Below are 25,259 nucleotides of genomic sequence, written 5' to 3' on the forward strand. Positions count from 1 at the left end.
TCAGCAGGCTCACCAGCAGGCTCATCAGCAGGCTCACCAGCAGGCTCATCAGCAGGCTCACCAGCAGGCTCATCAGCAGGCTCATCAGCAGGCTCATCTGCAGGCTCACCTGCAGGCTCATCTGCAGGCTCACCAGCAGGCTCATCAGCAGGCTCACCAGCAGAGGATATGAGGATGTTGCTCTGCTGCCGTCTGAATGCGGTCAGAGAAACGATGCTGATGAGCACAGAGGGTCAGGGTACTGAGGTATAATCCGTTTTTCTGTCAAAACAAAAAAAATGCCATCAGCAAATTATATGAAAACAATATAAAACATCTTTTAACCCTTTGTGCGGTCTTAACATTCTGTTTACTCCCTTTGTCCTATGGGTAAAAAATGACCCGCCCTACCAAAGCCCCAAAATAAAGCAACTTAATTGAATTTTAAATCCAAAATCTATTTTGTATGATGAAACCACCTGTTATTTATCTATTCAACTCAACTCAATACATGTTTTATCATTTATTTTTTGTTTCACAATACAAAAAGACAATCACCAGTTTTCAGGATTACACTTTTTTTTTTTTTTACCACAAACCATCTGTCAGTTGGACCAACAGTTTTCTTGTTTTCTCAGTTTTCTTTTACATAATAAAGGTTTATTATTGCTATTATATAAATGTGAAGTAATTACTTCTGAATTAATTATATTGAAAGGGAAAAAAACAGTGAACTTTTTTCTGGTGTTTAAATGTTTTTATAATTCACGAGTCAAAAATGACCCATAAGACCATCTTTGTACCCTAGTGGTGTACAGCCCACATGGAAACAGAAACAAAAATAAAGTCTGACTTTTTCTAATGATGGGGTCCCTTTAGGAAAAGTCATAACATTTCAAGTTGGAAAAAGATAGTTGAAGGTGTTTTTTCTACAGATAAACATGGTGGTGGCTCACTTTGGACCCATAAGACAACAGGAGGGTTAAGAAGAAAAAAAAAAAAGACGGTTGATGCTCTCGTTTATTTTGTTTAAGGTTAGTAAATGTGCAATGTTCAGCTGTCAGAAATGGAAGGCCAGCCTCATCTTTGGTCACATTTGGCTGTGATCACTTTTTTGTAGCTTATCATAATTTTATATAGGCTATCACGTTCTCCCAAACAACCAGCTGTTGTAGTTTCACTTAACTAAAATAAATTCAGCCCACAACCCACAATGGGTGTATAAAAAGTGGTGAATATGTTCGATATTAAATTGGCGTGCTACTTTTATTTTGACGTTGTTAACGGTCACTTCCGTTCGTATGTAAGAAACGAAAAATTAAAAAAGTAATTTCCAAAAACCAAATTTGATTTTTTGATTAGTTATTTGATTTTTTTTTTAAATTTCTATGAAGATAGTAAAATCCGTTTTTCCATTTTCGGTTTAAAACGAAAAATGGAAAAAGGACATCTATTTCCGTTTTGATCAGAAAAACAGATTATACTTCAGCACTCTGACCCTGAAGTCTCAGCTGAACCTTCCTGCTGCTCTGCTGAGCAGTGAAAGGAACCACGGTGCCTTTAAAGGGAAATACCGAGTTATAACACAACAGAACATTAACAGACGATGGCCCCACAGTTAATCATTTAAAAAAGCCAACTTTCTGTTACCTTCTTTTCCCAAAGTGAAACACTGACCGCAGCAGCTGATGATAAACCAGGAAGAATCTGAACTACCTGGTTTACTGACATTATATTTTAAGAAGTGAAACCCTTCGGAGGTAGGGTTAAATACAGAGTGGCTTCCTCCCCAGATGGCGTGGCACATGTGAAAATATGGCCAGTCCAATCGCCCTCCGCCACTCCTGCCGTTGTGGTCATTAACAGCATGGAACTTTTTCCTCATGGCCTTTAGTTTGTTGGTCACCTGCTTCTTGCTGCGTGGGAAACCGCGCTCTCCCATCTTTCTCGCCAGCCCTTCCAGCAGAGGTCCATCTTTCACCGTCCCCGACATGTGGCGGTAAATAACGTCCTCTGCTCGGAGGCTGAGGAGCTCGCGGACCTCCTTGTCTCCCCTGTTGGCCATCTTCAAAAATGTCTCGAACTTGATGTAGGCTAAAACAGAGTAAAACTTGTCCTCACCTGTCGCTGTTGTTCTGAATCAGCTGTCCATTCTGTCTTTTAAACTCCTCACGTCCGACCCGCGTGGATTGCGTTCACATCAAACTCGGCTCGGCAAAAAGACTAGGGTCCGACGCGGGTCGAAAGGCGAGTCGAGTTGACGCGGCAGCCCGGGTCGGCAGTGTGAAAGGAACAGCAGACACGCTAAATTCACGGATTAAACGTGGGTTATTCCTCAGTGTGAAAGGGGCTACTGTGACTTGGACTCAAGTCGCTGTTCTGATGACTTGTGACTTGACTTGGCAAAAAATAAAAGACTTGAGACTCGACTCGGACTTGGAGGTTAAAGACTCGGCACTTGACTTGAGACACGATGACTTGAATGACTTGAGCGTTATTCAGTTCATGTTTTCAGTTTGAATATAAAATGAATAAATAAATAACATGGATTACCCGGTAGGAGCGCAGGCTGAGAATGGCGTCATGATTGGATCCCTACCCTGTCCATCAGCCATGCCCTCTCTGCATACCTTAGTGTTTATTGGAGAGAATAAACTCATATCAGATATGCATCAACATGTCAGCGGGACCGAGAGTCGTTGTCTTCGGCTTTCGTAATCACCATTTTGACGGCAAAAGACGAACAGCGCAGTGCAAGACATGCGGCATCAACATCTCAGACAGCCAGACGACAACTTTGTTCGTCATTTAAAGATCCATTCTGACCAGTGAGTGCTGTTAAATGAGCTAATATTATCCTGTTAGCCTAGCCGGTAGTTAGCTAACGTTAGCTTGATATGATACGGGGTGGACAGGTTGGACACATTGGCCAATGATGTTTACTGACAGTTACTTATATCTTTGTGTTTTCACTTTATTAAGATCAGATTCTGCAGGTAAAATGTCAATAATAAGGTGACTCGACTTTGACTTAACCAAGAAAAAATTACTTTAGACTTGAAAGCTAAGACTTGAGACTAACTTGAGACTTGAAACTTAGATTGTATTTCTGTCCACCGTGTTCACATGTTCCTGTACTCACAAATGATTCACCTCTTAAAGAACAGAGTTAAAGTTTTTTTTGGTGAATTCTCTGATAGAATAACCGGCCTGTGAATAAACGATGGGCAGCAGTGACCTCAGCTGCTGGGGTGTAAACGGCAGCTTTTAAGGCCGATGCAGCAAACACAAAACGATCGGTTGATAAAGAAGTTGTAAAACTGACAGCTGATGCATCTCCGGCTGCTTTTCGGAGTTTTAGTCCAACAGTTAGCGCTCCGCTGCAGCTCACTTGGCTGCATTATTAATGGGCGGCAGTAAGTGTGTTGACAGTCAGAGAGGCTCCGGCCTTTAGTTACACTTCCTGTCATACATTATTTGTGATCATAAAGCTGTGCGTTTATCCTGCTGCAGGCGGCCCGCGGTGCGGCTCCACGGCAGCTCATCTTACCTAATGTGTAACCTCAGCCCGCTGATGCAACACCGCGCAGGTCAAAGGTTCATCTTCCTCACCAGCTCTCACATTCTGCCTCATCGGACCAAAGAAACGAGTCCAAGTCGAGCAGGTGAGGCTGTTTCTCAGAGTTTTCTGCTTCGAATCTGAATCGCTCCGTTTAAATCAGGGAAACATGAAACTGTACTCTTTCTGACACATTCAGCACAAAGGAGCCCTTCAGGTCGTATTATTTTACTAATTTAAGGTGGTTTTGTGTTGGAACTGCTGGAGTATGGAAGTTTTTCTGTGCCATCAGAGTTTGAATACGAATTTCTAATATCAAATTTTTACAGCATCAAAGTCAGACTTTGAATTTGAAAAACCAACAGTGGAAAAAAAAATTCGGCGGTTAAAAAAAAAAAAAAAAAAAAAAAAAAAAAAAAAAAAAAAAAAAAAAAAAGGAAAAAAATTCAACTTCAAAAAATTCAGTGGAAAAAATATTCAATGGAAAAAAAATTAAATGGAAAAAGAACCAGACTCAACATCCGGGTAAACAGGGAGAAGCAATCGATCCCTGTCTCAATTCATCCAACGGCAGCCAATCAAGTTACGCTCCATTGGACAGATCAGCTCAATAGATATTAGTAATATCTATTACTTAATTTTACTAACACAAATTGCAAATAAAGTAAACTCACTCACCGAAGCAGGATCACCTGTTGGTGGACATGGCTGATCTATCCAGTGGAAGTAGGATGTAGAGGATTTGATGCAAAGTCTGTTGTCTCGTTGTTGAGGGAGCTGGGTGTAAGTGGACAGAGTGTGAGGAAAATAGTGAAGGAAGTGTCAGATAAAGCAGTAAAGTCCAGTGAGTGGATTTGGATTAGAAGAAGCAATAGCAGCTGGGGGCCCAGCAGGGGGAGCACTTAGGGTAAACAGACTTTTGAAAAAGCAAAGAAGAAGTTCAAGCTATTTAAGTGGAGGGTTTGGCCCATGTGACCCTTTTGAAATCAGGCGGCCATTTTGGGTGAGTTGGCTTTGAGTTGGCCTGTATGGCTTTGTTTTTGCTGGCATTCTTAGTGACTGTAGGACTGTTTAGGTGAGTTTGTCTGCTGAATCTGCTAGTGTGTCTTGTTCTGCCTCCACCTCTGGCACCCTCTATATTTTCATTACCCCCTACACGAACCAGGGTTTGCATCCCCACCCCGCTGTGACTGGTGTGCAGTTGGGGAGAGGCTGCGGTAGCTGGTGGCTGTGGGAGGAAAAATAAATAAATAATAAGATGGTTGTTGTGGTGTGAGGAGCAGTGATGGCTGGCATTAGGGGGGTGACTCTGGGACGCCAGTGATCACTGTCTAGCCTCCTGGAGGTGTCGTGGGCCCAACTAGACGAAACACTGATGAAAGGAGGTTCCCACCTGATGACCCCAATGACATGTTGGTCAGCACTGCTCACAGATCTATATTATAGGGAGTATAGGGATTATAGGGAGTCTGGTCCTTTTTTTAAATTTTTTTTCTTTAGCACAAGTTTCTTGTGTTTACCTTGAAGTTGAATTTTTTTCCATTGAATTTTTTTTTTTTTTTAAATTCAAAGTCTGATTTGGATACTGTAAAAATTCAATATTAGAAATTCGTATTCAAACTCTGATGGCACAGAAAAACTTCCATACTGGAGCTGTGATGGAGCAGGTGTTGGAGCAGGACAAGCCGTGGGCGCTGCTCTCAGAGGTCGGGGGGGATCACGGCTACCTGGAGGAGCTCGCCGACATTGTGAAGCAGCATTTCCAAATCGTCTGCCTCGCAGACTTCCTGCAGAACCCGGAGCTCCACGGCTCGAAGATCCAGGCTCTGCTGAACTGGAAGTTCTGCCCCCCGGCCGAGCCGGCGCTGCTCCGGCTGCTGCCCTCCCTCAAAGTGGTGGCCAGCGCCGGGGTGGGCGTGGACCACCTGGACGTGGCGTTCATCCGCAGCCTGGGCGTGAAGGTGGCCAACACGCCGGGCGTGGTCAGCGACTCCACGGCGGACCTGGCCATGGGCCTGCTGCTGGCCTCGGCTCGCAGGATCGTTGATGGTGAGATCAGAGACTCAGAACTCTGTCTGAACATCACGTTTCATGCACATTAGCAGCTCGGAGGGCTTTAAAAAAGACGTTAAGACGCTTAAAAACACGGAGCCGACGTGTTTAATAAAGTTAATTCATTAAATTCATTAAATTAATTTTTAAATCCAGGTTAAAAACATTTCTTTTCTCATGTGTCTATGCATGAAATCTGCACGATATCTTTTAATTTATCTGGACTGTTGCTTGTTTTTTAATTCATTTAAATCATTTTATTTGTTTCTCTTTATATTCTGTAATTTTAATGCTTCTTCCACTCCCTGCTGCAATGCTTTTATTATTATTTTGTTTTAATTTATATTTTTTATATTTTTATTATTTTTATTATTTTATTTATTTATAAGCACTTTGAATTATTTTGTATATGAAATGTACAAATAAATTAGATTTGATTTGATTAAATGTCACATTTAACTGCTCAAAGATGCTGGAAAACAGCAGATTTCAGTCCGACTTTAGAAGTGGCTGCAGTTGTACATCCGGTCCGGATCGGGCTCGAGGTTCTACGAACTGATTCCAGACCTCTGTGTGCTGTTTGGTTTATGTTCCAGGGGATCAGAGATGTTTGGGGCTCATATTACTGACTGATGGTAAAGCAGCACCTCTGTAGGTAACTGCTGGAGATGAAGGCATCGATGAGCTTCTCTGAATGAGTGTTTAAGATGATAAAAAGCTTCTTTAGCTGCAGAACCAGCCCAACATTCAGTTTGGGATCTGAGGTCAGGAGAATCTCTGCCTCCTGCTGTAAGAAACACAGAAATAAATCACTCTGTTATCTCTGCTCCCAGCTCATCGGATCGCCGTGGACCCGAACACGACCCGCATACCACAAAGCCTGATGGGAGTGGAGGTCACGGGGTCGACTATCGGGATCATCGGGATGGGAGAGATTGGCTACAAGATCGCCCAAAGGAGCAGAGGGTTCGAGATGAAGGTCGTTTATCACAACAGGACCCGAAGGTAAGGAGCTGGGAGCCCGCCTGCATGAAAAGCTGCTGGTTTCCTAACCGGCGTTCCCTCTGCTGCACGGCGCCGGCGTTCCCTCTGCTGCACGGCGCCGGCGTTCCCCCTGCTGCACGGCGCCGGCGTTCCCTCTGCTGTACCCAGGCGGCGTTCCCCCTGCTGCACGCCGGCGGCGTTCCCCCCTCTGCTGCACCCCGGCGGCGTTCCCTCTGCTGCACGCCGGCGGCGTTCCCCCTGCTGCACGCCGGCGGCGTTCCCCCTGCTGCACGCCTCCGGCGTTCCCCCTGTTGCACGCCGCCGGCGTTCCCCCTGCTGCAGGCCGGCGGCGTTCCCCCTGCTGCACGCCGGCGGCGTTCCCCCTGCTGCACGCCTCCGGCGTTCCCCCTGTTGCACGCCGCCGGCGTTCCCCCTGCTGCAGGCCGGCGGCGTTCCCCCTGCTGCAGGCCGGCGGCGTTCCCCCTGCTGCACGCCGCAGGCGTTCCCTCTGCTGTACCCAGGCGGCGTTCCCTCTGCTGTACCCCGGCGGCGTTCCCTCTACTGTACCCCGGCGGCGTTCCCTCTGCTGCAGGCCGGCGGCGTTCCCTCTGCTGCACCCCGGCGGCGTTCCCTCTGCTGGAGGCCGGCGGCGTTTCCTCTGCTGGAGGCCGGCGGCGTTCCCTCTGCTGGAGGCCGGCGGCGTTCCCTCTGCTGGAGGCCGGCGGCGTTCCCTCTGCTGCACCCCGGCGGCGTTCCCCCCTCTGCTGCACCCCGGCGGCGTTCCCCCCTCTGCTGCACCCCGGCGGCGTTCCCCCCTCTGCTGTACCCCGGCGGCGTTCCCTCTGCAGTACGCCGGCGTGTTCTGATAACGGCTCTTCTTCTCTGTTCTCCACCCAGGAGCGCAGAGGACGAGCAGGCAGTGGGAGCGGCGTTCTGCGGGAGTCTGGATGAGCTGCTCAGACGCTCCGACTTCGTGCTGATCGCGGTCAAACTGACCTCAGAGACACGAGGCCTGATTGGCTGCAGAGAGCTGTCCCTCATGAAGCCCACGGCGACGCTGGTCAACATCAGCAGAGGTGAGAAGCCGGGCCTCCTCCTCAAGTGAGTCCTGAGCAGGGGCGCTGCTGGGCATACAGCTGTACGGGGGCCCAGGCCCCCAGCCAGAACACCACCACCAACACTGCCGTACTGTATACAGAAAATGAACCTGTACTGGATTTATAAGAACATTTATTCAAATGTGCATGAACCTCAACAGGTTTAACAGAGCTATAGGCTATAGTTCAGCCATTTAGCTTTTCTATTCCTCCTTCTGTAGCTCATCAAACATAATCAAGTCAGCCTTTTACAAGAGGAAATATTACTAAAAAACACAGTAAGCAGAGTATTACAATTTTAAACAGATACTAAATAATGAAAAATATTTCAGTCCAGGTCCTAGGTCCAGGTTTTAATCTTACTGTAACACAGTCAATAAATACTTCTACAAGAGGGAATATGGCAAAAGAAAAAGTCAAAATCTTAAATTAAGAGCACCTGATATGTTCTGATAAGTTATCCCCCTGATTGAGTAGCCTATAATAGGATACTGTCTCCCGTTTTTCATCTGCCATGGAACCAGACGCTGTTTAAGCCTAAATGCAAACGTTGTGTATTTGGCGTAAGAAATGACAGCGGCCTATCGGTCGGTGTGGGCGTTAAAGGGGAACTCCGGGGCATTTGAAGTGCGTTTCCATTGCTAGAGGTTGTCAAATACTGACAGTAGGACACAGACTGGTGCAAATCTGCGCTCCCTGTGTGGAGATAGCGGTGTTTGCGCAGCCTGTCATGCTAGCCAAATACGTGGTGGCCAAGGGGCAATAATAAACCTTCCACGTAAAAGAACAACTTGCACACTGCAGAAACGTCACACCACTTTAGAAACCATCCGACAATAAAGTCACAAGCCTTACCATCAAAACCATATGCATGGTTCTCACATTACTGGCATGGGGACGTTACAAAACAACTTTATAAACAGCATGTAACTCACCGGCTGGTTGTAGGCTCGCGCATGTGAAAGCCCAAAAGAGTCGATGGACGATAATCCCATATACAAAACAATTATCTTCTCTAGAAAAACTGCGTTCAAATATTTAAAACATTACAACAATACATGCCCAGTAATATATTTCACATGCGCGAGCGTACAACCAGCCGGTGAGTGACATGCTGTTTATAAAGTTGTTTTGTAACGTCCCCATGCCAGTAATGTGAGAACCATGCATATGGTTTTGATGGTAAGGCTTGTGACTTTATTGTCGGATGGTTTATAAAGTGGTGTGACGTTTCTGCTGTGTGCAAGTTGTTGTTTTACGTGGAAGGTTTATTATTGCCCCTTAGCCACCACGTATTAGCCTCGCATGACAGGCTGCGCAAACAGCGCGATCTCCACACAGGGAGCGCAGATTTGCACCTCTCTGTGTCCTACTGTCAGTATTTGACAACCTCTAGCAATGGAAACGCACTTCAAATGCCCCGGAGTTCCCCTTTAACACAACAGAAAACAAATCTCTCACCTCCCTCCACTTCATTCTCAGTTCTCCTTGCTGCTTCTGACTCTGTAAGAATTTCCTGATGTCCATGACCACAGTGACGGCATTCCATCAATGTGTACTGGTTCATACAGCCGACTACGCTTCCATTGGCCCAATGTGTGGCTACTGTCCGCTAATAAATATGATGAGCGGGCCGCAGGATCTTACCTTCCAACTCTGATACACACGGTCCATTCACTGAACATGCACAGACGCACCCAACGCCTGTGAATACAACCTCTACACTTCACTCTTTGGTAGACCTGTGCAGCTTTAAAGTAGGTTACGTGGTTGAAATAGGGAAAATCGTGCCGTGTTATTCTTCCTTGGCACATCAACCTTAGGCTGTGTTCGAAACCGCCTACTACATACTGATCGGTCAGACAGTATGCAGAGCGTTTACCCACAATGCATTTCGCTCCTGCCCGAGCCAAAATCAGCCGGCCTGAAGCTGATTTCCCTTAAGCTCTAAACTCTGTAAACTTTAGCAACATTTGAAACATTTTCAGGAGAGAAAGTAGTCGTTTAGATCCCCAACGTGTTGAAAACCTGACAAAATACCGGCTGTTTACAATTTTGTTCCCACGAATTCGGCGCTACTAAAGCTAGCCGCAGTGAGCTTACGCACTTCCTGTTATTTTCACAAAATAAAATACCCGTTGCCTTTTATCATAGGGAAAGCCATTACCATACAATTGGTGCTTTTGTTTTGAAAACAGGAAGTGAACCTACCCTCGTTGTAGCTAGCTTGAAACTGCCGTTTTGACAGGAAGTGACGATCGGTGACGTCACGTTACGTTGCATCTTGGGTAGTTTGAGTATGAGTAGTGACCTCATGATGCATACCCAACATTTAGGAGAATCTAGTATGCATCCGGGAACTTTAAAAAAGTTAAAGTTAGTAGGAGAAGTAGGCGGTTTGGAACACAGTCTTAGTGTGAAGGATGTATGTGGGAATGTTTACAGGGGCCCGTGCCCCGGTAAAAAGTGTCTGGTGACGTGCCTGCTCCTGAGCCGTGGGTAACCGTGGTAACCCTGCTCCCCCCGTGTCTCAGGTCAGGTGGTGGACCAGGACGCTCTGCTCCACGCTCTGCAGGCGGGAAGCATCCGAGCCGCCGCGCTGGATGTGACTCATCCTGAACCGCTGCCGAGGTCCGACGCCACCGAAGCTTCCCTCCACGACGGAGTCACAGGCCGGAGTCTCTAATGATGCCGTTCTGCTTGTTCCGAGCAGGAATCACCCGCTCCTGCGCCTGCCCAACGTGCTCATCACGCCGCACATCGGGATCAACACGCACGCCACGGCCAGGCGGATGGTGGAGACCATGGTGGAGAACGCCGCGGCTGCAGTGAGAGGCTCCCCCGTTCCCAACGAGGTCCGACCGCTGTGACGTTTTATTCAGGCGTGCACACGGGAAACGGGAACACGCTGCCTCGTTTTCCACCGACCCTAAAGGTCAAAGGTCAGAGGTCATGTTCCCCAGATTCTGCCAAGCGCCGAACTTCAACCAAAAGCTCAAATGATGGTTGAAAGGGAACACTTTCAGTTCAGCATCACTCTGAGGATGTTTAAGCTTCAGAGATATTCCTCAGCACGTGATAAATAAATAGTTATTATAGCTAAAGGGTTAAATTTCTGATTAATCGATTAACCGACGGCTGAAAGCTTCAGGATGGGAGAGAAGACGGTCCAGCTGCAGGGACTCAGTAACTCATTCTCACTCAGAGAAGTAAAGATAAGAAACAGAATAAATACCTAATGTCACGCTTTAATTGTAGGATTCATTATTCATTCTAATGTGTGAGAAAATGTTGTAACTGTGTGTCTCCGGTTGTTGAATGAATAAAGCTGGCGGCCGCGCTGTGTTTGACTTCCTGTTGGACGCCTGAGAGTGAACGCACTGACGGGACAGCCGGCGCCGCGGCTGCCACTCACTTTCTGTGATTGTATTTTAAAAAGGTCACGCTGTCTGGAAATGAAGGGCGCGGGCCTCCCCGAAGCCCGCCGAGTGGCCAGATCCGGCTGGCTCCGGCTCCCCCAGGGCTTCTCCTATAAACTGTGAAGGCGTCCCATATGGCGAGGGGAACATTAGTACGTGGCAGATGTGACCTCGCTGAAAACCGGAGCCGTCCTTGAGATGGTTGCATTGTTCTGCAGCGTCCCTCATTTCATTTGCTGCTGAGCGTGTCTGCAGCTGAACCTCGGAGTGAGCGGTGCTGCTGGAGTCCTGCAGACGTCACCAGCATCACGGGGCGAGCCGGAGGAGGAAATGTTAACGGTGTGATTAACTTCCAGGTGACATTTTACCCGCCGTAAAATCACGGGACGGCTCACCTGTCGCTGCTGAGGACAGCAGTTTGGTGACCTTCTGCAGGAGCTCCTCACGGGTTTGCTTTTCCACCAGCGCTGACAGCGTAGACCCGACCCGGTGAGTCTGCGTGGCCCGGCCCGGCCCGGCCCGGCCGCTGCAGCAGGAACCGCCACGAAGGGGACTTCTGTTCAGACTTAGTTAAACATGCCGCAAACTACATTGATTTGTTCCATTTATACACAGAAGTCCAACTGAGCCAAAGACAGCCAGAGTTCTGGTTCTGACTGAGCCAAAGGCAGCCAGAGTTCTGGTTCTGGCCCGGCTCAAAGACCAGAGAAGGCAGGACTGTGATGCTCCAACAATCCTCAGCTGACATCAGTACATGAGGAGGTTCTGGTTCTGGTCCACTCAGTGTTACATTCCCGGGTCCAGCTCCCATCCCATCGGGTTGGGTGACCCCTAACCCTGAGGAGACGGTGTTTTAAAGCTTTAACTGAGAAGAAGGAATAAAACTGAGAGAGTTTCACCAGGAGAAAAGTTCTTCTCAGTTCCCCGAGCTGCAGGCGGGTCTCAGGCTTCATGAAGCTCTCCTTCAGCACCGGATAAACACCAGAACATTTGTGCTGCATCCTGCTGCGTCTCTGAACAGTTCAGCGCACTGATGCGACATTTCTCCAGGTCCCAACCTCAGAGTGGAGGCTCACTTTGGGTCGACTGGGATCATAAAGTCTCATAAAGTCAGACGGCTGCAGCTCCTCTGTAATCAGGATCAGAACGGCTTCAGACCGCAGGAGGAACCCCTTCCTGTGAGTTTGGACCTCAGAAACAGAGCCAATCCTTTCACAGGCGTCACCCTGCTTCGGCTTTTTGGACTTTACTACATTTAAACGTTTCAGAAAGGACACGGTGTGTGTTTGGCATCCTTAATGCTGACAACATTAGTGAGGTTCACTGTGTTTTGGGGGGATTTGTTGACCTATACATTTTTGGAATCTGCAGACCTTGGGGATTCCAAAAACCAATGTTGCCACTTCAACAGACACCTGTATGGCGGCCATTTTGGAATTTCAAAACGGGCGCCATAAAACACAGAATTTCAGCTACCTTGGCCTCTAAACAACCTAAAAATTCAATTTAACATGCAGGTCCTATGTTTTCTTGGTCAAGGAATCCAACGGTGACTTCAAAATTATGCTCAGAATCGTGTTGTGGCGCCCCCAAGGGGTGGGAAAGAAAATCGCTACTCTTCTTACTGCCCCCTCATGTAACATACATCACTGATTCTTGAGAGTTGGGACAAAGCGTGTCCCACATAGAAAAGTGAAATTTATATCAAAATTCAAGCCAGAACCCTTTTATGAACCCTTTTAAATCAGGAAAAAACATGGTCTGTGATATCCCTGAGGACCTCATTCCTCTGCCTGTGGTGAATGCAAGAATACCACGCTCTTGTAAGTTAACCATTTTTTGATATTTTATATACCATTGGATTCCTTGACCAAGAAAACATAGGATTGGCATGTTAAATTGAGTTTTTAGGTTAGCTGAAATTCTGTATTATATGGCGCCCATTTTGAAATTCCAAAATGGCCGCCATACAGGTGTCTGTTCAAGTGGCAACATTTGGTTTTTGGAATCCCCAAGGTCTGCAGATTCCAAAAATGTATAGGTCAACAAATCCCCCCAAAATTCCCACAAAAGTACATTTTTGTACACAGTGAACCGGACTACAAGCAGAGCTTCAGAGCAACACTGATGCATAACTTTCAGCTTTGTGTGAATCCGACTGACTCTGCCAGCATGAATGAGTCTGCAGGGATGTTCTCATTAAGTGTTCAGCTGACTCGGTCTGACGGAGAGGACGGAGGCCAATGATCGACTCGCCGGTTTAACTAAAGAAAGCAGCACCAGAGTAATGACAGCCGGGTCAGAAGGTGCACTGATGCTTCCACTCTGAAAACACGACTCCTTTTCACGTGTTCCCTCCCATAAATCTTTAAGAGATACAAACCTGCTGCAGCACTTCAGCTGTGGTCTGATTCCCCTTTTATTTAATAATTAATAATTCATCTGACGTGCCCGTTCTATCTGACTTACAGCTGTGGAGACTTCAGCTTTTCCTCAGATGTCATCGGCTCAGCTTCGGGCCGCTCTGATCGAACAGGATCTTTGTCTCTCACCTTAAATACGACCGCTTTGTGGGACGAACTTTACATCATCAGCTCCGAGCAGACGGACACGGACCAGCGTGAAGAGCATCATCACTCTGCAGGTTTTTCACCCTTCACTGTTAAACTGGGTGCTTTGTGCTGTGGACCAACAGAACCGCTACACTTCCTGTCACCAGCTTTAGTAAAACGGAGGCTCACAGACCTGGGCTGTGTTCGACACCGCATACTACCCCTACTACTCCTACTAACTTTCTGAGTTAGTATGCGAGTTTGAGTAAGCAGAAGTTCCCGGATGCATACTAGATTCTCCGAAATGTTGGGTATGCATCATGAGGTTACTACTCATACTCAAACTACCCAAGATGCAACGTAACGTGACGTCGCCGATCGGCATTTCCTGTCAAAACGGCAGTTTCAAGCTAGCTACAACGAGGGTAGGTTCACTTCCTGTTTTCAAAACAAAAGCACCAATTGTATGGTAATGGCTTTCCCTATGATAAAAGGCAACGGGTATTTTATTTTGTGAAAATAACAGGAAGTGCGTTGCTCATTGCGGCTAGCTTTAGTAGCGCCGAATTCATGGGAACAAAATTGTAAACAGCCGGTATTTTGTCAGGTTTTCAACACCTGCAGACACTATTTTTTTCCCCCCTCTGGGCTGGTTTGAAGGAGAAACATGAACATTAAATCGCTTATCTTTCTAAAAATGAATTTACCTAAAACCTAAAGTGAAAAACATCTTCTGCTTTTAGTAGAAAATAGCTAGAACACGAGCTGGTGTTTGTGTGTGAGAGTAAAAGCCTGAAGAGCTGCTTCAGCGTCCCATGAACCTTCCACACAAAAGATCCACATCATTTCTGCTTTGATCTGAGAAAATCAAGAACCGACTGATGAGAAATGTGGAATTCTGGTGGGATGCGAAGGCTCTCAGTGATCTCTGTGAGTCACAGAACAGCTGCATAAAACATCGCTTTTCTCCCAGGCTCCACTGGATGCTTTTGTTTGTTCACGGCGTTCAGTCGCCCTTCTTACATTTCTATTTTTGCACGTTCAACACCAGAAGATCAAAGCTTATCGAGCTTTTTTCCCCCTCAAAGGTCAAGTTCCTCTGAAAAGTAATTCTTGCGAGACGTGCCAACTGTTGTTTTCCGAATGTGGAGGAAGAAATCTTCATATTTAATTATAGCACAAGCACAAAATAAAAAAAATAAATCACAGAATTTGCATGAAAAAGCTGAAAATCTTGTCTCATCAACATTTTCTCACTCACAGCTCATCAAATGGTCACGTTGGAGAATTACTGCATCCTTCCACCTGAGCTGGTTCAGCACCCAGGTGTGTGTTAACTTAGCCTGGGCGAAAGCCGACTTTTGACTCTGTCAAACAGTCTGGCAAAACCCAAGAGGTATCCGTTTCCATGGAGGGCGGGACCTTACCCAGCAACTTAAATTCATTGGAGTAACGGAGTTCCCTTAACTAGAGGTGCACCGAAATGAAAATTTGTGGCCGAAACCGAATAATAATTAATCACTTGGCCGAATACCGAAACCGAATATTACAGTTCAGTTAAGTTAACAAAAGTTAGATTTTTCACCATTTTTAAACATTGCTTAAATCTACGCCTTACAATAAATGTTTAGACATGTTTTTCAAAGAAAATAAATGCTTATTTGAAATCTTCAAAAGTTATTACTAATAGCTAGAGATAAGTTTAATTAATTCCCATTTTCAATTCATTCTGGGTTTTTTTTCATTCATTTCATACAACAATAAAAAATACAACATATTATAAACGCGTTCCAACACAAAAATGTAAAAACATGCAATATAACAAATTATCTGAGTGTCCTTTTTGGCATAGAGTCTAGGTAGCCTGCTCCTTCAGGAACAGTGGCAGCATTTTTTGTAGTTTGTGTGTTTTGCCTTTTAGTGATATTTTAGACTGAAACTACTACGGTGAGAAGACAATTCAACTTGGCTGTAAATGCAGGAGTTTTTTAAAAATGTATTTTGAAATACATGCTTTTATGTTGAAACAAGTAAAACAGGAAGTAGCGTCGGTTAGCTCCGAGAGCTTCACACAGAGACCGAGGAGCACCTGTAGCGTGATGTTACCTGCTAGTTTATTTTTATTTCATCACTCCATACTTTGTGGTGTTTGCTGTAACTGGGTGAATGTGATGCAGAGGAGAAGTGTAAGTTAAAGAATCCTAGTTCTGACCCTGCAGATTGCCTCTGGGGAATGACTCTGCCGTTGGTTGAGAAGCAGCTAAAGTGGCCAGTATTACTTTGATTATTTATTGGTACCAGCGAAAATGCTAAGAGTGCTATTTCTTTAATGATTACAACAACTAATGTTGTATTTTATTTTGTTTACTTGAACATTTAGTTCTACGGTGTTGATGTGGCGTTTGTGAAAAGAACCGGAGTCTCGCATTGAATCAATGAGCGGCATATTGGCAGAGTTTACAGATGAGTTTGGTTCTGTCGACTCCACCGTCTGTGGATAATTTTGCGTCACCACTATTCGGCCTCCGATTCGGCCACTCATTTGGCTTTCGGCCGAAAGCCGAATGTTTTTTTTTTGCGTTTTCGGCCGAATATTTTCGGTTGCCGAATATTCGGTGCACCTCTACCCTTAACCAATCATAATGTTTAGAAATGACGTTGGTTATGCGCCGAGGTTCATGCTTACTCTCGCGAGGCTCTAGCTCGCAAATCACGCTTCCCACATCCGCTTTCATTATACCGGTACCATTTGATAAATCAAACTTTTCCCAAAGCCAGTTGGAAGGAGAGCTTCGACATCCTTGCCACTAACAATATTGAAGAGGCATTCCTCTTGCTCTCGTTTTAATTGTGTAATGCTCTCCAGAGTTGAGACAACTTCATGGATAGCTTCTAGCGTTCTTCCGTCGCCATGTTTATTTCCGCTGCGGTTGAACTACAATTATATGGACTACAATGGACTCCGCGCGTGAGTTCTGCGTCACCACTCGCAACTGTTTGCTGATTGGCAAAACACTGAGCGACCCGAGGTAGGGTGGTTGGGCCAGACTATGTGCGGAGCCAAAATCTTTGGGCGGAAGTACGTAGGATGGCGTCGCCAGGCTAGTGTTAACTAGCCTGACTACGTCATACTCACGATTCTAGTCAGAATGTGAATCTGATACCGCTTAATAGAGTTCTGAGTATGGGGCGTGTTTCAACCGAACCAGGAGAAAAAATGCCTCTTCGCTCAATTGGATAGACCTACAACCAATCAGAGCAACGTAGCATGTGACGTAGATTAAGCGACACACACTTGTTGTAGGAAGGAGGGAAAAAACATATTTTCTATCGATAAAAGCCTTTATCGCGTTCCTCTGTTCGTCTTTCAAAATGAATGCAATGTGGAGATCCTGTAGAACAGACTCGATGGTAGAATCTACACACCCTAGCTCTCCAGCAGCAGCCATGTTTGTTTCAAACGAAGTCAAACCAAGCGCTCTGTAGTGACGTAGTCGATAATGTCCCTGTTGATCATCTGTCCATCATCGTATAAAGCCCGCCCTGGCAATCTGATTGGGTCGACTGATTCCAGGTCGGGCATAATGATTTCCCAACTGAGCAGAGCCAGACCCAACTTCCCCACCAAAACTTTTATGGGCGGGGCTAAGTTCGGCTGGCACCCAGGCTATGTGTTAACACGATGCCAAGGAGGAAAGACATCAGCAACTGTTGCTGCCCATCAACCTGGGAAGGGTTATAAAGCCGTTTCCAAACTATCTGGAGTCCCTCGTTCTACAGAGAGAAAGATTATTCACAGGTGAAAACATTCAGGACAGCTGTCAGTCTGCCCAGGAGTGGACGTCCCAGCAAGGTCACCCCAAGGTCAGAAACCCAAGAGCTACATCTCAGACTCTGCAGGCCTCAGTCAGCATGTTAAAGGTTAAAGGTCACCCCAAGGTCAGAAACCCAAGAGCTACATCTCAGACTCTGCAGGCCTCAGTCAGCATGTTAAAGGTTAAAGGTCACCCCAAGGTCAGAAACCCAAGAGCTACATCTCAGACTCTGCAGGCCTCAGTCAGCATGTTAAAGGTTAAAGGTCACCCCAAGGTCAGAAACCCAAGAGCTACATCTCAGACTCTGCAGGCCTCAGTTAGCATGCTAAAGGTCACCCCAAGGTCAGAAACCCAAGAGCTACATCTCAGACTCTGCAGGCCTCAGTTAGCATGTTAAAGGTTAAAGGTCACCCCAAGGTCAGAAACCCAAGAGCTACATCTCAGACTCTGCGGGCCTCAGTCAGCATGTTAAAGGTTAAAGGTCACCCCAAGGTCAGAAACCCAAGAGCTACATCTCAGACTCTGCGGGCCTCAGTTAGCATGTTAAAGGCTAAAGGTCACCCCAAGGTCAGAAACCCAAGAGCTACATCTCAGACTCTGCAGGCCTCAGTTAGCATGTTAAAGGTTAAAGGTCACCCCAAGGTCAGAAACCCAAAGAGCTACATCTCAGACTCTGCAGGCCTCAGTCAGCATGTTAAAGGTTAAAGGTCACCCCAAGGTCAGAAACCCAAAGAGCTACATCTCAGACTCTGCAGGCCTCAGTCAGCATGTTAAAGGTTAAAGGTCACCCCAAGGTCAGAAACCCAAGAGCTACATCTCAGACTCTGCAGGCCTCAGTTAGCATGTTAAAGGTTAAAGGTCACCCCAAGGTCAGAAACCCAAGAGCTACATCTCAGACTCTGCAGGCCTCAGTTAGCATGTTAAAGGTTAAAGGTCCTGAGGGCCGTTGTCCCTAGTTCCTGTATGTTCGAATGAGGGAAAAAACAGCCCGTTCCTGAAAAGGTTACAGGAACTGCAGAAGGTTCCTACAGTGGGAATGCGGCTCATATTAGCTTCTTTGCGATGTTTTTTCTTCTCTCCTTACTTTTCTCGGGTTTTGTTTTGTTGTTGAATGTGGCACTAAAGTAACACGTCGCTGTCGCAGACGGCTGCGTCGCATCAGTCCCTATCAGGTCCGACTCATGTGGGAATGCAGAATGAAACAGTTCCCCAGGAGAAGGGCAGCTATTAGAACTGCTCTGTCTGAATCCGGCTTTTGTCTCGTCCAGCTCTTGCCATCAGGCAGGAGATACAGAGCAATGAAAACCAGGAAAAAAAACAAAACGTTTTTATCCCAAAGCAATCATGGCCTTTAACTCTATAAACTGCTGTTGGCCCTCATTAATGTGCAGTCTGTGTACATACATATATATTTATCACCAACAGTTGTTACATCAGCACAACATTTATCACTCCCCGTGTCATTTCCGTACATTTTTAACCATCTTACTGCTCATTTTTTACACTTTGTTTGTTTTTTTTAAACTCTAAATGAGTCGAGCAGCATTTTAATTTCATTGTAACTAAGTGACAGATAAATTCCTTCAGGCTTCCACCTTCTGACCTTCACAGTTCAGTGACAGAAGTTTTATTTGTGTCGGTTTAGTGTGCGTTTGCACGACTTTCACACAGTGCTGCAGACAAAGCTGCCCACGACATCATGTGATGACACCCAGAAAGGCTTCGAAAAGTTACGACAATGTGGAAAATGAACAAAAACCAGACAATGAAGTCCGTGTGAATCAGATTACAAACGCACTGTAGAACACAACAGATTCCAACAGAAACCAAAGACAAGAGACAGTTTAGGGCTGCGAATGAGATGAAAAACATTTTATAAACAGGCGATTCTAACTGCACTCTGGCCCTAAATCGGCCTCCATGGCAGGCTGAGTCTCTGAGGATACATATTCCCACATAGATGTTTCGTCCACAGTGGAAGTCAGAGATGGCTCTCATGTATTTGAAAGCTGCTCTTTGGTTTCTTTATGTCCCACAACAATGCTGAAAGTATGGAGAACAAGCTTTTTCACCAGTGTGGTTTAGAGCTGGATAATAACCCTTTAGTGGCCTGACTGCTCAGTAGCTTTCTATGGCATGCTGCTGGCTCAGGGCTTTGCACAATGGGAGCCGCGGTGCCTTTTTCACGTTGAGCAGGTATAAAGGTGACGGTGAGCAGCACAGGGAATGCACAGCAGCCACAACTCCCAGCGCAGCCTGAGAAGCAAGCAAAACACCGGCAACATGGGCAAGGTGGGTAAAAATGTGGGATTTATCCACCGGTGAAACGTCATCTGAAGAAGACCAGTTCAGCTTCAGGTTCTGATCTAAAACCGTTCTCCTTTCAGATCATCTTCTACGAGGACAGGAATTTCCAGGGCCGTCACTATGAGACCAGCAGCGACTGCCCCGACATGTCCTCCTACCTGAACAAGTGCCACTCCTGCAGGGTGGAGAGCGGCTGCTTCATGGTCTACGACCGCCCCAACTTCATGGGGAACCAGTACTTCATGAAGAGGGGCGAGTACTCCGACTACATGAGCATGATGGGCATGAGGGACTGCATCAGGTCCTGCTACATGATCCCCATGGTGAGGCGCCTCCTCTCTTCAGAACAGCTTCTGCTCTCTGAGCGCCGTCTAATCTTTGTATTTTTACATCACATTACGGTCATTCTGCAGACGCTTTCATCCAAAGCGACTTACAATAAGTGTGTTCCACATCGGTAGGCAAAAGAACTTCAGGTCACAAGAAATCATAAGTGCATTTCCTTCCAAAACCAAACAGCTAAGAGCAAAACTAGTGCTAGAGTAAGTGCGATAAGTTAAGTACCTAGACGGATGGGAAGACAATTTAGGAAACAAATAAGTGCGTAAGGAACTAGGACGAAACAGGTGATGTCCTAAGAGGGCGGATCAGGGTATTGTTTCCTGCAGAGATGGGTTTGCAGCCTGCGGCGAAAGATGGGCAGCGACTCAGCTCTCCTGAATATCCTGACTATCCTGTCCTGAGCCATTTTGAATGTTTCCTCTACAGCACAGAGGATCCTACAGGATGAGGATCTACGAGAGGGAGAGTTTCGGCGGTCAGATGCACGAGATGATGGACGACTGCGACAACATCATGGACCGTTACCGCATGAACGACTGCATGTCCTGCCACGTGATGGACGGCCACTGGCTGATGTACGAGCAGCCCCACTACAGGGGCAGGATGATGTACATGAGGCCCGGCGAGTACAGGAGCTTCAGGGACATGGGCTTCGGCGGCCAGAGGTTCATGAGCATGAGGCGCATCATGGACTCCTACTATTGAATCTAACTGAATAAAGACATCCAATCCAATCCTATATTCTGACTTGGTTCCAGTTTGTTTAAGGCGTGATGGGTGGTGCCGGTGGTGGTGGGAGATGGGCATAAATGATCATGAGGTACATCCTGATATGTGATCTTTCATCGGTATTAGAACGGCATCGTTCAAAAGCTGCTGTGACCAAAGAACAGGGTAAACGTAGCTTTAAAACGTGCTCAGAGTGAGATAAAGAACACCCAAATACACACATTTAAACATATCCAGCAACTATCTGTACATCTGTGTAAAGAACATCTTCAATTCAACAACTTTTTTCATCTATAACAATCTGTTGGTTGAGATACTCATGTGCTGAAATTCTAGGGTTACGTCTTACTTTATTAAGACTGGAAGGGATTAGCATATCATATACAGAATATCATGAAAGCATTCAGGGAATCTGGAGGAGTTTCAGTGTAAAGGACGAGGGAGCGAGCCTAAGCTGGACCCCCGTGACCTCTGACCCCTCAGACGGCGCTGCATCAGGAACCCTCGTTCATCAGCAGCTGATAGAAGCACACGGACGAGGGATTACTGTGGGAAACCTTTGTCCAGCACCACGATCCAGAGTTCCATTCACAGGCTTTACTGTGCAGAGAAGAAGCCTGAAGTTAGTCTAATATTAGCCTGATGTTAGCCTAATGTTAACCTGATGTTAGCCTGATGTTAGCCTGGTATTAGCCTGATGTTAACCTGGTGTTAGCCTGATGTTAACCTGGTGTTAGCCCGATGTTAGCCTAATGTTAGCCTGGTGTTAGCCTGGTGTTAGTCTGATGTTAACCTGATGTTAGCCTGGTGTTAGCCTGATGTTAGCCTGGCCAGGCAACTCTGACATTCTCTGACTCAGCATACAACTGAACACATTTAGGGGCATCTACTGTGGCAAATGGGTGCAAACTGAGTCACTGCTCTGGGACATTCGTCTATCCTGGCCTGAGTCATTTTACCCTTCCCTGCTTCGGTGAAAGGAGAAGCTGGAGGTCGTTCTGCCAGCCCCTGAGACAGTCATCTAAATGTGATGCAAGGCATTCACTTAACTTTAACCGTTACTAACAGCAGGTTTTACAACGAGGCAAGTGGCGCTAACGTGACAGGCAGCGTTAGTTAGTTAGTTAGCTGCAGTGTTAGCCGAGGACATGCTAACGTTGCTGCTGCTGCTGGGTTGAGCTTCGCTAACGTTAGTCCGGAGCGGATCAAAAAGATGACATTCATTGATAGTTATTGCATGCTGTGTCCACAAATGTTTCTCCTGTGGGTAGGATTTCCTCCCTTTGATGAAATATCCACTTTGTAAGTATTGCTGTGCAGAGAAGAAGCCTGATGTTAGCCTGGTGTTAGCCTGATGTTAGCCTAATGTTAGCCTAATGTTAGCCTGATGTTAGCCTAATGTTAACCTGGTGTTAGCCTAATGTTAGCCTGGTGTTAGCCTAATGTTAGCCTGATGTTAGCCTAATGTTAGCCTGTTGTTAGCCTGATGTTAGCCTGGTGTTAGCCTGGTGTTAACCTGTTGTCGTCTTATTTTAGTGAAGTGGAACCAAAATTTCGAGCGTTTGTATCGTTTGGGCGCCATGGCCGTTTCTCAATATGCGTACTTGTCTGTACTTGTGTTCTCGTGTACTTCTGAAAGGACCAAGTACTGTTCCGATTCAAAGTACGCATCCAGACAAGTACGCTCCACATTCCCGGATGTGTACTCGCTCCGCCCATTTTATCGAGTCTGCTTCTGTGGTGACTTCAGAAAGCAGTGCGGGTCAAGCAAAGATGGCAGGTATGCCATTAGCCTGCTCCTCCTCAGCCTCACCGCTTCCTCTTCAGCTTCAAAATAAAGAAATCCAGCAGCAGCTGCAAGCACAGCTCGGTCCATTTTCAATCTTTTCTAGAAGTTTTGATTTTTTTTGCTGTTGAAATCACACACGGGCAGTTCTGAACAGAAAAATCAAAAACAATCGTTTTCGTTTTTTATATTTTTAGCGGCAACGTCAATGGCTGTGTTCGAAACCGCATACTACATACTCATCGATCAGACAGTATGCAGAGCGTTTACCCACAATGCATTTCTCTCCTGCCCGAGCCGAAATCAGCCGGCCTGAAGCTGATTTCCCTTAAGCTCTAAACTCTGTAAACTTTAGCAACATTTGAAACATTTTCAGGTGAGAAAGTAGTCGTTTAGATCCCCAACGTGTTGAAAACCTGACAAAATACCGGCTGTTTACCATTTTGTTCCCACGAATTCGGCGCTACTAAAGCTAGCCGCAGTGAGCTAACACGCTTAGTGTTATTTTCACAAAATAAAATACCCGTTGCCTTTTATCATAGGGAAAGCCATTACCATACAATTGGTGCTTTTGTTTTGAAAACAGGAAGTGAACCTACCCTCGTTGTAGCTAGCTTGAAACTGCCGTTTTGACAAGAAATGATCATCGGCGACGTCACGTTACGTTGCATCTTGGGTAGTTTGAGTATGAGTAGTAACCTCATGATGCATACCCAACATTTAGGAGAATCTAGTATGCATCCGGGAACTTCTGCTTACTAACTCAAAAAGTTAGTAAGAGTACTAGGAGAAGTATGCGGTTTTGAACACAGTCTTTGACGTAATCAAGTACGGTTTCGTTCCAAATGCACAATGAGCGTACTTGTGTCCTCAGAAGTCCATACTTGTAAGCACACAAGTACGACTTAGCGTACTTGGTATTGAGAAACGGCCCATGTTTACTGTGGAACGTTCTCAACCAGAACCAGTTCTCGACTCCCATCCCCAGCATTAATGCAGAGAAGTTCACTGATACGTCCGTACATTGTTCAAGCAGACCATAAGATAAAATAAATCTACTTGTTTTTGTTTAGTTCATTTTCAGAATCCTCCTGATTGGTCGATGGAAATGACTTTATGTCTGATGTCAAGGAATTTAATTTAGAACAATTCAGCTCAGAGCATTTTGTTATATTCATATATGTACAGCTTAATCTGAGAAGGATTTAATCACAATTAAATTGAACTGTTGTGGTATTTTGTTCCGTTTTTAGTTGCCTGTCCTTCCTCTCCAGGAGGGTCCCGTCTCCACAGTCGGTTTAAATCAGTCGAATAAAGCAGCACAGAGCAGGAAACTCACTCTTAGAAGCTTCCAGACTTCTGGTAGATGCTAATTTTCTGTTCTTGGGAGCATATATTCAGTGAAAGGGACTGACAACACGATGAAACTCCCACCATGAGCGTCTTTTAAAGACTGTGGTCTCCTGGGATTTTAAAGGACTCCCTGTTCACATGGTTTGTTGTTCGTTTTGTATGAAGATGACTTGTTGCAGTTTGACAGCTTCAGTGTTAAAGTCTTATCAAGCAGAAAAGTTGATGTGCTGCCATATGAATGAAAGTGCCATAACATTTGTTGTGCAAACACACTTTTAACATCAGCATCTTTCTGTAGTTTTTATGTAGAAGCCTCGCTCCACTGTCTGTTTCCTTGAATGACTTGCTGCTATCAGTTGTGTGTTTTGCCTTTAAGTGATATTTTAGACTGGAACTACTACGCTGAGAAGACAATTCAACTTGGCAGTGTTTACAGATGACTTTGGTTCTGTCGACTCCGCCGTCTGGAAGAACTTTAAAATGAAAATGGCCGAGTAAAAGTTCCGTACCCTTCTCCATGTTTGGTGGATCCGCCGATTACTTTCTTTTCCTGTTCCACAGCAGACAGCAACAGACTTTTACAAAATAAAAGCCTGTGAGCAACAGACTTTTACAGAATAAAAGCCTGTGAGCAACAGACTTTTACAAAATAAAAGCCTGTGAGCAGCAGACTTTTACAAAACAAAAGCCTGTGAGCAACAAAATTTTACAAAATAAAAGCCTGTGAGCAACAGACTTTTACAGAATAAAAGCCTGTGAACAACAGACTTACAAAATAAAAGCCTGTGAGCAGCAGACTTTTACAAAATAAAAGCCTGTGAGCAGCAGACTTTCACAAAATAAAAGCCTGTGAGCAACAGACTTTTACAAAATAAAAGCCTGTGAGCAACAGACTTTTACAAAATAAAAGCCTGTGAGCAACAGACTTTTACAAAATAAAAGCCTGTGAGCAACAGACTTTTACAAAACAAAAGCCTGTGAGCAACAAAATTTTACAAAATAAAAGCCTGTGAGCAACAGACTTTTACAGAATAAAAGCCTGTGAACAACAGACTTACAAAATAAAAGCCTGTGAGCAGCAGACTTTGACAAAATAAAAGCCTGTGAGCAGCAGACTTTTACAAAATAAAAGCCTGTGAGCAGCAGACTTTTACAAAATAAAAGCCTGTGAGCAACAGACTTTTACAAAATAAAAGCCTGTGAGCAACAGACTTTTACAAAATAAAAGCCTGTGAGCAACAGACTTTTACAAAATAAAACCCTGTGAGCAACAGACTTTTACAAA

At 45.6% G+C, this 25,259-nt stretch overlaps 2 protein-coding genes across 3 annotated transcripts; both read left to right on the top strand.

Moving 5' to 3' along the window:
• Window positions 1–5,196: 5,196 nt before the first annotated feature.
• On the top strand, window positions 5,197–10,541 carry LOC142396061 (putative 2-ketogluconate reductase). Its single transcript, XM_075478602.1, has 5 exons — window positions 5,197–5,587; window positions 6,424–6,595; window positions 7,472–7,650; window positions 10,206–10,302; window positions 10,385–10,541. The coding sequence occupies exons 1-5, from the start codon at window positions 5,197–5,199 to the stop codon at window positions 10,539–10,541; spliced, it is 996 nt and encodes a 331-aa protein (XP_075334717.1).
• A 6,285-nt stretch (window positions 10,542–16,826) lies between these two features.
• Window positions 16,827–20,811, top strand: LOC142396280 (gamma-crystallin M3-like). Of its 2 annotated transcripts, none has more exons than XM_075478837.1 (3): window positions 16,827–16,835; window positions 19,845–20,087; window positions 20,533–20,811. In XM_075478837.1, exons 1-3 carry the CDS (start codon window positions 16,827–16,829, stop codon window positions 20,809–20,811), a joined length of 531 nt encoding a protein of 176 aa, XP_075334952.1. The 2 variants fall into 2 exon arrangements, with proteins under 2 accessions (XP_075334952.1, XP_075334951.1); XM_075478836.1 differs by lacking the exon at window positions 16,827–16,835 and adding an exon at window positions 19,741–19,749.
• Window positions 20,812–25,259: the final 4,448 nt, after the last annotated feature.

The sequence above is a fragment of the Odontesthes bonariensis genome, chromosome 12, assembly GCF_027942865.1.
Source record: "Odontesthes bonariensis isolate fOdoBon6 chromosome 12, fOdoBon6.hap1, whole genome shotgun sequence".
Classification (NCBI taxonomy): Eukaryota; Metazoa; Chordata; class Actinopteri; order Atheriniformes; family Atherinopsidae; genus Odontesthes; species Odontesthes bonariensis.

Coding starts and splice junctions, on each gene's coding strand:
- LOC142396061 (XM_075478602.1), top strand. CDS start 5,197: ATGGAGCAGGTGTTGGAGCAGGACAAGCCGTGGGCGCTGCTCTCAGAG. Junction 5,588..6,423: donor GGCTCGCAGGATCGTTGATG/GTGAGATCAGAG, acceptor CTCTGCTCCCAG/CTCATCGGATCGCCGTGGAC. Junction 6,596..7,471: donor TATCACAACAGGACCCGAAG/GTAAGGAGCTGG, acceptor TTCTCCACCCAG/GAGCGCAGAGGACGAGCAGG.
- LOC142396280 (XM_075478837.1), top strand. Junction 20,088..20,532: donor CCTGCTACATGATCCCCATG/GTGAGGCGCCTC, acceptor TTTCCTCTACAG/CACAGAGGATCCTACAGGAT.